Raw genomic sequence first — 12,679 nt, forward strand, 5'->3', positions numbered from 1 at the left:
TCATAGAATTGAAGAAAGTTAGGGCTTTGCTCTGGATTAGGCTTTGTCTTAAGGGAACACTGTGGCTGGTTTTATCTTCTGTCCAGACCACTAAAACTTTCTCCGTGTGAGCAATAAGGTTGTTTCACTTTCTTATCATTCGTGTGTTCACTAGACTAGCACTTTTAATTTCCTTTGAGAACTTTTCCTTTGCATTCACAATGTGGTTGCTGGTGCAAGAGGTCTGGCTTTCAGCCTCTCTCAGCTTTGGACATGCCTTCCTCTCTAAGCTTAATCATTTCTAGCTTTTGATTTAAAGTGAGAGATCTGTGACTCTTTCTTTCACTTGAACTCTTGATGCCATTGTAGGGTTATTAATTGGCATAATTTCAGTATTGTTGTATCTCAGGGAATAGGGAGGCCTAAGGAGAGAGAGCGTGACAAGGGAATAGCCAGTTGGTGGAGCAGATAGAGCACACAATATTTGGCAAATGACGTCTGCTATCTTATTTGGGTGCAGTTTATGGTGCTCCCAAAAGAATTATAGTAATAACATCAAAGATCACAGATCACACATCACTATAATGTATAATAATAATGAAACAGTGGGGTGCCTGGTGGCTCAGTCGGTTAAGCATCCAACTTTGGCTCAGGTCATGATCTCACGGTTTGTGGGTTCGAGCCCCGTGTCGGGCTCTGTGCTGACAGCTCAGAGCCTAGAGCTTGCTTTGGATTCTGTGTCTTCCTCTGTCTCTGTTCCTCCCCATTCATGCTCTGTCTCTCTCTCAAAAATAAACATTAAAAAGATTTTTTTAAAAATAATAACAATGAAAAAGTTTGAAATACTGGGAGAATAACAATGTGACAGACGTGAATTGAGAAAATGCTGTTGAAAATATGGCAACAGAAGGACTTGCTTGACACAGGGTCATCACAAAACTTCAGTTTGTAAGAAATACAAGGTCTTTGAAGCACAATAAACAAAGTATGTCTGTACACACACACATACTGTATTCAGTGTATATCCCATTGCTTCACTTTCTCTTCAGAACTCTAGCACACCTATAATAATCATTTATTTCTTCATCACAAAGATTGGAAGGTTAGTAGAGTTGGCTTTGCTTTAGTCCTTGACTGGGTTGGCCGTGCCCACGTGGCTCTTTCTAGGACCCAACTGAAAGGCAGCAGCTACTCAGAATGTTGGGTTTTTTGGCAGTGGTAGAACTACAACCTAACTACATGTATTAAGAGCCTCAGCTTGTGTCTGAATTGCCATCCCAATGGCCTAAGCAAGTTAGATAGCCAAGCCAGAATAAGGGTCATTAAAGGCAGTATACTCTGCCCATCATGATACTATGGGAAGGATGTGGATGAATACTAATAGTGTAGTGTAATGAATAATTGGGACTGCTAATTCAGTCTACTGAAGGCAGTACAAAAGTGGGGAATATCGTATGACCCTGGGTAGAAGAAGGATTTCTTAAACAGGATGTAAATGTCACAAATCTTAAAGGCTTAATGAATTTGTTTATATTAAGATATTTTTGATCATACAGAGATACCATAATGAAAAGGAACACATAGTGTACAAAGTGGGAGAAGTAATTTCCTAAATATTTAATTGATGAAATGTTGGTTTCTGAGAATATATGTTTAAAATTTCTCCAAATCAACGAGAATAAGAAAAGCCAGTGGAGGCAGGGGGAGGGGCAAAGATTTGAGTGGCAAAGAAGCAGCAGCACATATGGTCCCTAAACAAATGAAACATGTTTAACCATACTGGTTATTATTGAAGTGATGAAAGAACTTGATAAAATATTTCTTGAGAAATTTATAAAGAGGAAATCAGGTTATTGCTATCTGTACCCAGTGATCAATGTTGTTGCTAAAAGTTGGACAACCATTATGTGTCTCTTCATATGCTATAACATGAAGTACACAACTTTATTTGTGGAGTACTGTTGTTAAAAAGACAAATTGAATCTCAATCTAATGAAGACTTTAGATATAACTTTCATTTTATAGGAAACATGAGAACAAGAGGAAGAGCATAAATAGCACCATAGAAAAAATAACCGACTGAACCCAATATGTGGGGCATTCTATAGGATATGTGACTCAATTTTGTCATGAAGCTAATGGCATGGAAAATTAAAAATGTTAAGCAATATGGCAGCTGTCCAAGCACCTTTGAGTCAAAAGAATATCGTTTCCTCATTGAATTGCCTTTACATTCTTGTCAAATCATATTGCCATAACAGGGTTTATTTCTTGACTCTCAGTTCTTTTTTTTTTTTTTTTTTTTATCTTTTTCCATTCTTATGCCAACACTACCTTGAAGTTTTGTAGTAAGTTTTGAAGTCAAGAAGTAAGAGTCTCCCAATTTTATTTTATTTTTTTCAAGATAACTTTTCTTATTCTGGCTCCCTTTCATTTTCATGTGGATTTTAGGATCAACTTGTCACTTTCTGCAAAAAAGACAGAGTTTTGATAGGGATTATGGTGAACCTGTGGATCATTTTGGGGAGTATTGTCATTTTAACAATATTAAGTCTTTCAATTGGTGAATGTGATGTTTTTCCATTTATTTAAATCTTCTTTAATTTCTTGCAGTAATCTTTCAGAATTTTCACTATACATGTTATGCATTTTAAAAATTAAATTTATACCTAGTTATTTCCTTCTTTTTGATACTATTTAAAAAAATTTTTTTTTACATTTATTTATTTTCGATAGAGACAGAGCACAAGTGGGGGAGGGGCAGAGAGAGAAGGAGACACAGAATCCAAAGCAGGCTCCAGGCTCTGAGCTGTTAGCACAGAGCCCGATGCGGGGCTAGAACTCACAAACCACAAGATCATGACCTGGGCCAAAGTTGGATGCTTAACCGACTGAGCCACCCAGGCGCCCCATTTTCTGATGCTATTTTAAATGGAATTGTTTTCTTAATTTCATTTTTGGAATGTTTGTTGCTTGTGTATGGATAGACCATTGGTTTTTGTGTATTGGTCTTGTATTCTGCAACTTTTGTATACTTGTTGATTATAATTTTTTAGAGGATTTCTTAGCATTTTTCACTATATAAGATTATGTCATTTTCAACCAGAAAAAGTTTTGTCTTCCTTTCCAACATGGGTACCTTTTAATTTTTTGTGTATTCTAATTTCCCTGGCTATTACTTCTAGTACAATATTAAACAGAAATGGTGAGAAAGGACATTCTTTCTAGTCTTGTTCTTAGTGCTGGCCTTAGAGGGAAAGCATTACGTTCTTCATCATTAAAGAGTATATTAGCTGTGGGTTTTTCATAAATGCCCTTTATCAGGCTGAGAAAGTTTTTGTTTTTTGTTTGTTTGTTGGTTTTGAGAGAGTGTGTGTAGAGGCAGAGGTGTTGGGAGGCAGAACAAGAGAGAAAATCTTAAGCAGGCTCCACACCTAGGAAGGAGCCGAATATGGGGCTTGATCTCACAACCATGAGACCATGACCTGAACCAAATTCAGGAGTCGGATGCTTAACTGATTGAGTCACCCAAGCACCCAAAGAAAGGTTCTTTGTATTTTCTCGACTGTTTCTGTTATGAAAGGTTGTTAGAAATTGCCAAATGCTTTTTTTCTACATCTACTTAGATAATCATATGGTGTTTTTGTCCTATATTCTATTAATATGGTTTATTGCATTTATTTTTTATGTGTTAAACCAACCTTGCATTCTTAGGATAAATCTCAATTTTTAGATCTTACCGGGTTTGGTTTTTTAGTATTTTAGTTTGATTTTAGTTTTTGAATACCTTCTGTATTCAGAAGGTATATTCTTATGTAGTTTCCTTTCTTGTGATATATTTTTCTTGTTTTCTCGTAAGGATTTCTGTGTCATGATCCCTTTTTGCCATGATTCCCATTTCTCTTACTTTCTGGCCTACATTGTGTAAAGTTCACCTTTTGTACATTTCTTGCCCAGATCTAGAATCAGCTGTATTTTTAAGGAGCCCTTTCAATTTAGTGGGAAACTATAGCCTGGGTGCTGTGGTGTTCAAAGTTGTTGGCTCTCATTGCTTTTAATTCCTGAGTGGTGTATATAGGTGTATGTTGTCCTTTTGGTTCAGAAATACACACATAGAATAGGTCCCTTTTTTACATGAAAAAACATAATGTTGGATGAAATAAAGTCAGGAGGCTCCATTTATACAGTGTTCATAAACTTAATAGAATAAAGCAGTGATTTATTTTTAAATACATACGAAAGGCAAAAATAAAGAAATGGAAGAGATTAAGTAACAAATTAAGAATGGTAATGACCGGAGTGCCTGGGTGGCTCACTTGGTTAAGCGTCCAACTTCAGCTGAGGTCATGATCTTGCAGTTCGTGAGTTGGAGCCTGCGTTGGGCTCTGTGCTGACAGCTCGGAGCCTGGAGCCTGCTTCGGATTCTGTGTCTCCCTCTCCCTGTTCCCCTCCCCTGCTCACGCTCTGTCTCTCGCTGTCTCTCAACAATAAATAAACGTTAGAAAAAAAAAAAAAAGAATAGTAATGACCTATCATAGGGGACTTGGGGGATACAGTTGGATAATTGCACTTATAAAGCTAGTGAGTATAAAAGATATAAAGTGTAAAGGATAGTGAGTATATAGATGGGTGTATTGCTCTTGGTTCTGGAATATATACATATTCCTTTTTTATATACATATAACATTTCACATTGCTTATTCGTTAAATTTTAAGGTGTTTATGAACAATATGAAGCATTGTCAAATTATCTTTTCTACAGTTTGTAAGTAGTTTTTACATAATTTCAGATCTTTTGCCAGTAGGCTGAAAGTGCCTTCCTATCGTAGCTGTAAAACTCCTACTGTTCAGAGTGCTGACTTAGTTGGATATCCAAATTGATAAAAATGATATTTGACCATGCAACTGTATTTATTCAGTTGCATATATATTGTAGCTCTAAATGTGAAACATGTAATTTAATAAAAGATTTAGAAGAAAGAATCTTTCCATGATCTTGTGGTAAACAAAATTTTCTTATCCAGTATACAAAAGCTCTGAACGTAAAAGAAATATAAATGAAAAAAATTAGTTAGCTAAACCCCATTAATATTAAAAACTAGTTTTTAAATTATTTTTAATTTAAAAAATTAAAATGTGGATATACCTACCTTCCAGGTATTATGCTAAGTGAAATAAATTAGAGAAAGACAAATACTGTGTTATCTAACTTATATATGAAATTTAAAACAAAACAAAATGAATACAGACTCACAGAAAAAGACATGAGTCTTGTTACCAGAGGTAGGAGGTGGGATGAGTGTGATGTGGAGGAAGGTAGTCAAAAAGCACAAGCTTCCAGTTATAAGATAAAATAAGTAGTAGGGATGTAGTGTACAACATGATGACTGTAGCTAATAGTGCTCTATGATAAACGTAGGAATGTTGTTAAGAGAGCAAATCCTAAGAGTTCTCGTCAAAAGGAAGAAATCGGGGCACCTGGGTGGCTCAGTCAGTTAAGCATCTGACTACGGCTCATGTCATGATCTTGCAGTTCGTGAGTTCAAGCCCCGTGTCAGGCTCTGTGCTGATGTCTCAGAGCCTGGAGCATACTTCGGATTCTGTGTCTCCCTCCCTCACTTCCCCTCCCTTGCTTACACTCTGTTTCTCTCTCTCTCAAAAGTAAATACACATTAAAAAAATTTCAAAAGAAGGAAATTAGTTTTTTTCATTCTTTTCTTTTTAAATTTTTTTTTTTCAACGCTTTTTTTTTTATTTTATTTTTGGGACAGAGAGAGACAGAGCATGAACGGGGGAGGGGCAGAGAGAGAGGGAGACACAGAATCGGAAACAGGCTCCAGGCTCCGAGCCATCAGCCCAGAGCCTGACGCGGGGCTCGAACTCACGGACCGCGAGATCGTGACCTGGCTGAAGTCGGACGCTTAACCGACTGCGCCACCCAGGCGCCCCTCATTCTTTTCTTTTTGTATTTATATGTGACGATACATGTTAGCTGACCCTATTGTAATCATTTCACATATAAATATGTAAATCAAACCATCATGCTGTGTGCCTTAAAACTACACAGGGATTGATGTATGTCAATTATTTCTCAGTAAAACTGGAAAAAAGTTTTTTGTGTTTTTTTTTTTTTTAATCAAAAGTTCCTTCAGTAAATTTTGCTATTTTCACACAGTGGAATTCCTATCTCATAGACATAACACATGAGTGAAGAAAATCTGTACTTAAAATTACATTCTATGTAATTCCATTTGTATAAACGAATAAGCAATACTAAGGTAGAATGCTAGAATAATGGCTACTCTTCATCTGGAAAGGGGATATGAGATGCATTTCTGGGGAACTCTTCATATTCTGTTTATAAGTCTGTGTTCTGATTACACAGGTGTGTTCAACTTAGAGAAAATTCTTCAAGTTGGATTTTTCATTTGTGGATTTTTCTGTATTTGTGTTGTATTTCAACAAAAAGCTTACCAAAAATTTTAGAGTATATATAAAGTGGACTTCCTATTTGTATAGAAAAGGAGGAATAAGTTGTTTTTATATGCTTGCTTATGTATATACATAATATCTAAATTATATAAGAAACTGATACCATGCCTTGCTTGGAGTAGTGAAAGATGAGAGGGAGATTTTTTTGAGATTTAAGGTGAGTTCATAGATGGACACATACCACACTTTATTAGAGCTTCTATAAAGGGTGCTGTCCATTACTGATTTTCTGTTACAAGAACGTACCTTGGTATATCATTTCAGTTCAGTTTTAAATAAGATTTTACATGAATTAAACTGATTAAAATGGAATCATCCTTACTGGTAGTTTTCTAAAGGGTGGATAGTGATTTATATTTACGCAAAGCTTGTAGATATGTCAATTCATATATATTCTTACAACAGTTATTTTCAAGCTATTAGCTGAGAATTAACTTGATCACTTCTGAAAATATACACAAAGTAAGGTGATTCAGGTGCCAAAACACTAAATGTGTCTGTTTGCTATCACTGTTTAGCAGCTGTTACCAATCAACGTGGAAACTTTGGTTGGGTATAAGGCACTAACTTCCTGGGGTCTGTTAACAACTCTGATTTGTTATGTTGCAGTTTTGTCTCTACACTGTTCTCAGTTTTAGTATCACACAAGTTGGTTTTATGTAGGAATCAGTGAATGGCAAATCCCCCACCTCTTCCTCTGAAAAGGCTTGTTGTCACCAAAATTATTTCTTGGCAAGCAGCAACCTGACATAAACTCTTGTGATTGGTGCAGTTGGCTGGTTGATTACCTGGTTCAGGTTGATTTTTGGTATTAACACATTTTTGCCAGCATATATTTTCCTTCCGAATTAAAATGAACATGTCTATTTAAGTAATTCTGATTTGGACACCACCCAGCTTGAGTGGAAAAGATGGATGAAGTACATACTGTGTTCTCTTAGTTCCTTGTGTTTTAGAGTTCTGTCTTCTTTCCCTCAGGATTTTTTTCAAATCTTTTTAAAGCATTCGGTCTCCTCTGTCTTCTCTCTAGGTGGTTATGTATTTTTCTTTTTTCCTGCCTTCCTTGAGAAAACTCTACCTACCTGGCTTTAGAGCAAGAAACTGTCTGATTAAATTCTAGCTATTTCTTCAAAAAGAAATTTTTTAAAGGTGTAAACAGAAAAATTTTTGGATGAATAAAAATGACTTATGTATGTTTATACTGAGTGTTATTATAGTCAAGTTTATGTCTTAAAATCCTTATAGAAATATTTTCTGTGATTTTGTTCCTCTATTTTTATCTGTGTTATACTGTTATTTTCATGAGTATTAGTGGACCACTTCCAAATCTTCAAGAGGGACTAACTGTGGCAGAGTGTGACTTCTTGAACTGATGCTTTATATGCAATTGTGTTTATCAAAAAGGAAATGAAGTTCTTTTTGGTGAACCTGAAAGGCATTACAGTGGAGGGAAGACCAGAGATTTATTTCTTTATCTGGTATATTCTTTTTTTTTTTTTTTTTTAATTTTTTTTTTCAATGTTTATTTATTTTTGGGACAGAGAGAGACAGAGCATGAACGGGGGAGGGGCAGAGAGAGAGGGAGACACAGAATCGGAAACAGGTTCCAGGCTCTGAGCCATCAGCCCAGAGCCTGACACAGGGCTCGAACTCACGGACCGCGAGATCGTGACCTGGCTGAAGTCGGACGCTTAACCGACTGTGCCACCCAGGCGCCCCTATCTGGTATATTCTTGATATATTTGTTTGATCCAGAAAGAGTACAGAATTTTTGATGTGTATGTGTGTTTTTAATTTGTAGACCCAGAAATTGCCCATTACTTTGCTCCTCTGTCTTTAATTAATCAAAATGTTCAGTTTTTTTTTTTTTTCCATACTTACCATAGGTGGAGGAGTTACTGATGGCCATGGAGAAAGTAAAGCAGGAACTGGAGTCCATGAAAGCAAAGCTGTCCTCTACCCAACAGTCTCTGGCAGAAAAGGAAACTCATTTGACCAATCTTCGGGCGGAGAGAAGAAAACACTTAGAGGAAGTTCTGGAGATGAAGTAAGTGTTTATAATCTTCCTTTTCAGGTATATGCATAGTAGAAAACCTGTTTCTCATTACTTTCATCCTCTGGCCCTACTTATTACTCCTAACACATTTAGCTTAATTTTAATGTAAACTTGTATTTCTCCCTAGAACAAATTTGGAACAAATTCTGGTCAAAATAGAATTATTTTTGCCTCTTCATTGAATTTTAAAGTCCTCGTGTGTGTGTGTGCGTGTGTGTGTGTGTGTGTGTGTGTGTGTGTGTAACCATATCCAGTTGCATCTCTGAAATTTCTAAAATTGTATGGAAAATTCAGCCATTATTTTTGAGTTTACTGAGGAGCATGACTGTTGGTTCTGAGGTCATATGATAGCTAGGGACTTTTTTAAAACATTTTTTATTATAACCACTTCTGAAAGTATGTAAAAGTAGAGAGAATAGTATAATGAGCCCGTATGTACTTATCCTCCATATTTAAGAGCTAACAGTTTGCCACATTCTCCAATTTTTACAAAGTCGTCAATTTTAACAGAACTTTGATGTACATCATTTTCCTACTACTCTCCTGAGATAATCTGTAGTGAAGCATGTGCATGTCTGCTGGTACACAATAGATGCTTTTCCTTCATTGTGAACTTTGGAGCTCTGGTTTCTTTCTCTTTAAAACAAATATGTCTCTTTTGAGAGTTCAGTAGTACTTTCTCCTTTATTATTCCCAACCTTCACCTCTGTGTCGTCATCCTGCTCCCAGGTTTTATGAAAAATTTATCCTGGGATAGCTTGGTTACCTTCTTTACTTCAACAGCTACCTGTATTTTTGTTGTCTTCCCTTCTATTTCGGAAGAGATATTCTCTCTCCTTCAGCAGCTTCTGGCAGCTGTCTGGGCAGCTTCTGGTCTCTGTCACAGGTTTTAAGCCCAGGTCCACAGCTCTGCAGCCTTCCTTTGTTAATTTTCTCTCATATAATCTGTGCTCACTTTCTATTAGTTTCTTCTTCTCTCCATAAATACTGGGTCTCTTTGACCTACGATAAACATACTTCTCAGACCAGCTAGTGCTTTAGGCTAATATCCAAATTATAGACTAGAAGAGGACCTTACCATTATACCTTAGTGTGAATTTTCCACGGCACATGTGATATTCTGATAGCAACCTAAGAGTCAAGGAAGAAATTCTTGTGGTGTCACCTGCATTTATGGATTTTTAGACCACAGTGCAAGGTTAAAAGATTCTAACCTTTTAGAAAAGCATTACAGGTGACCTGCTCTTGGAAATGATGCATACTTGAAGCCAGAAATAAATCGACATGCTTGGGAGAATGGAGAGAGAGGTTAGGGTTCTGAGTATCATCAGGACAATAAAAGTTTGTGAATATGCTTCTTAGGGAGCAGTTAGTGAAGGAAATATAAGACAAGTTTTTTGTCACTGGTGGTTAAAATTCAAAACCTGATATTTTGGAGATGGAGTAATAGAGGTAACTTTTGGTGATAAAGCATACAATCATTTGGGTTTAAGAGATCTGGGACCCATTACTGAAAACATGGTAGGAGTTGAGAAGCAAATTAAATCAGAGCCCAAAGTAATTAAGGAAATGGACGAATGATGGATATAATGTTGTGGAAAACCAAGTATCACATGTGATCTTCCAAAGCAGAAACAGCCCTCACTAAAGTAACAGTGTGTAAGTTTTGTTTTGTTGTCTCCATGTACTTGACTTCACCTGTCAGATCTTTCCTACTAAGTACAAATCTGTATATAGCAAAATAGTGATGTATTTGTGTAGAAATTTTCCTTTATTATTAGGACCTTGCAAAGACATGAAAGAAGTTGTAAAAGAATGTTTGACTTCAAGCTATGAAAAGGAAGTTGTAATTTTTTTTTTCTTTTTTGGTACCACAGTGCTACACTCTGTTTTGAACTTCACTTTCCAAAGCAGGTCAGAGATTACATTTCTGAAAAATACTGTGATTAGCAAAACTATTTTTGGTGATGTCAAGCACTCACATAATAAGACAGGGATAAAAGATTATGTAGAGAAATTTGTAAGTAGTATTGAAATTTAATACACATTAAATGAAAGTTCTAGAAATAAAGTGCTAAAACCTGGCTCTGATAGATGACCTCTCTTTTTTTTTAATGTTTATTTATTTTTAGAGACAGAGAGCACGCGCATGAGCAGGGGAGGGGCAGAGAGAGAGTCTGAAGCAGGCTCCAGACTCTGAGCTGTCAGCACAGAGCCCGATGCAGAGCTCGAACTCATGAACCGTGAGATCATGACCTGAGCTAAAGTTGGACCCTCAACCACCTGAGCCACCTAGGCACCCTTATATGACCTATCTTTTTTTTTTTTTTAATTTTTTTTTTAAATGTTTATTTATTTTTTGAGACAGAGAGAGACAGAGCATGAACGGGGGAGGGTCAGACAGAGGGAGACACAGAATCTGAAACAGGCCCCAGGCTCTGAGCTGTCAGCGCAGAGCCCGATGCGGGGCTCGAACTCATGGACCACGAGATCATGACCTGAGCCGAAGTCGGCCACTTAACCGACTGAGCCACCCAGGTGCCCCATGACCTATCTTTTAAATCACCTTCTTCCATAGCTCAGAATATATTCTGTGGTATCAGGATGTTCTTAGTCAGATTTTTCATAAGTTTTGTGTCATGCAGATTTGCCAACATAAAGTTTTAAAAGTAGTCCTTGCTTTAATTTGCACTTAAATTTCCCCTTGTTGTCTTTTAGTTTCATATGTTAGTAAAATTGTTGTTTAATACCTTCCTTTTAATAAGTTTTCTCAGCACATTAGACCTAATCCTCTATCCAAATATTGTTAAGAGAGTGGTGGTTTTATTAGCAGATCCTCTCTGTTTGCACTGCCCTGTAAGCCAACCCACATGGCACTACCAAGTCTGTGAAGCAGCAGGTATTTTATTCTTTCCCCTAGAACAGTGAATTGAATTCCCTATTTTTTTTTTTTTTAATGTAAATTTCCAGGGGCACCTGGGTGGCTCAGTCGGTTAAGCGGCTGACTTCAGCTTGGGTCATGATCTCACAGTTCATGAGTTTTAAGCCCTGCATAGGACTCTGCTGTCAGCATGGGGCCTGCTTCAGATCTTCTGTCCCCCTCTCTCTCTGCCCGTCCCCTGCTTGTTCTTTTCCTTCCCCGCCCCCCTCAATAAATAAATTTTAAAAATGTAGATTTCCAAAGTATGCATACTTATAAATGATTCATAAAACCTCAGTTGAAAACTACAACATAAGTGTAATTATACACAAAACACTATGGTTGTCATATAGTGGGTTCTAATGCAGTGAGCTTTTGATTCATTTTCACTAATGTAGCTAACCAAGACAATAGCCTTTCTTCTGCTATATTCTGGACTCCTTTTCTCCATATGTTGAACAAGTTCTGCTAATCTGTCCTCATTTGAGCTTATCTCAGTTTCTACAACTTTGCTCAGAATTTACTTCATTCTTTTGTCAATTTGTAAGATGTTTACTACGTCCAACTAGTTCTACATGATATCTGCCTCTAATTACTTGTGGCAACTAGGAAGAACATACTTCCTGGAATAAAAGAGCCTGAATCAGAACTTATTAGCTCTATGACTTCAGCAAGTTCTTTAACGTCTTGGTGCCTCAATCTGCTCATTTTTAAAATGGCAAGTAATGGGGCATCTGGGTGGCTCAGTCAGTTAAGTGTCCAACTTCGGCTTAGGTCGTGATCTCACGGTTTGTGCATTCGAGCTCCACATTGGGCTTTGTGCTGACAGCTCAGAGCCTGGAGCCTGCTTCAGATTCTGTGTCTCCCTCACTCTCTGCCCCTCCCCCACTTGCACTCTCTCTCTCAAAAATGAACATTAAAAAAATGGCAAAAATAATTGCTTCTGCTTCACAGAATTTTCATGACAATAAAATAAGAAATTAAAAAGGAAAAAGGCAATAACCTTACCTGTGGATATTGACAGTGACAACCAGATTCTTCACTGTAATCATGGCAGGACCCACCGTATTTTAAATGTTTACAGTGTTTAATTATTGATCATTGAATACATGAAAAGAATTGTTCATTATAACCAGAGAACTTGAAATGCAGAAGAAATATGAGAGGAATGTGATGTACAAGAGACTGAAACATGCATATATGTGACTTCAAACCTAGAGTAAGAAAAGTCT

The 12,679-nt window shown here is 36.9% G+C and overlaps 1 protein-coding gene across 13 annotated transcripts in view; it reads left to right on the forward strand.

Annotated features, from left to right (window-relative positions):
• The window catches only part of ERC1 (ELKS/RAB6-interacting/CAST family member 1), a 515,043-nt gene that overhangs the window by 275,950 nt on the left and 226,414 nt on the right, over window positions 1-12,679 (forward strand). For all 13 annotated transcript variants that reach the window (XM_058744143.1, XM_058744141.1, XM_058744150.1 and 10 more), the window contains one exon: window positions 8,358-8,518. In XM_058744143.1, the coding sequence (XP_058600126.1) occupies window positions 8,358-8,518 (161 nt within the window). The remainder of the gene's footprint in view (window positions 1-8,357; window positions 8,519-12,679) is intronic.

The sequence above is a fragment of the Neofelis nebulosa genome, chromosome 8 (genome assembly GCF_028018385.1).
Source record: "Neofelis nebulosa isolate mNeoNeb1 chromosome 8, mNeoNeb1.pri, whole genome shotgun sequence".
Taxonomy (NCBI): Eukaryota; Metazoa; Chordata; class Mammalia; order Carnivora; family Felidae; genus Neofelis; species Neofelis nebulosa.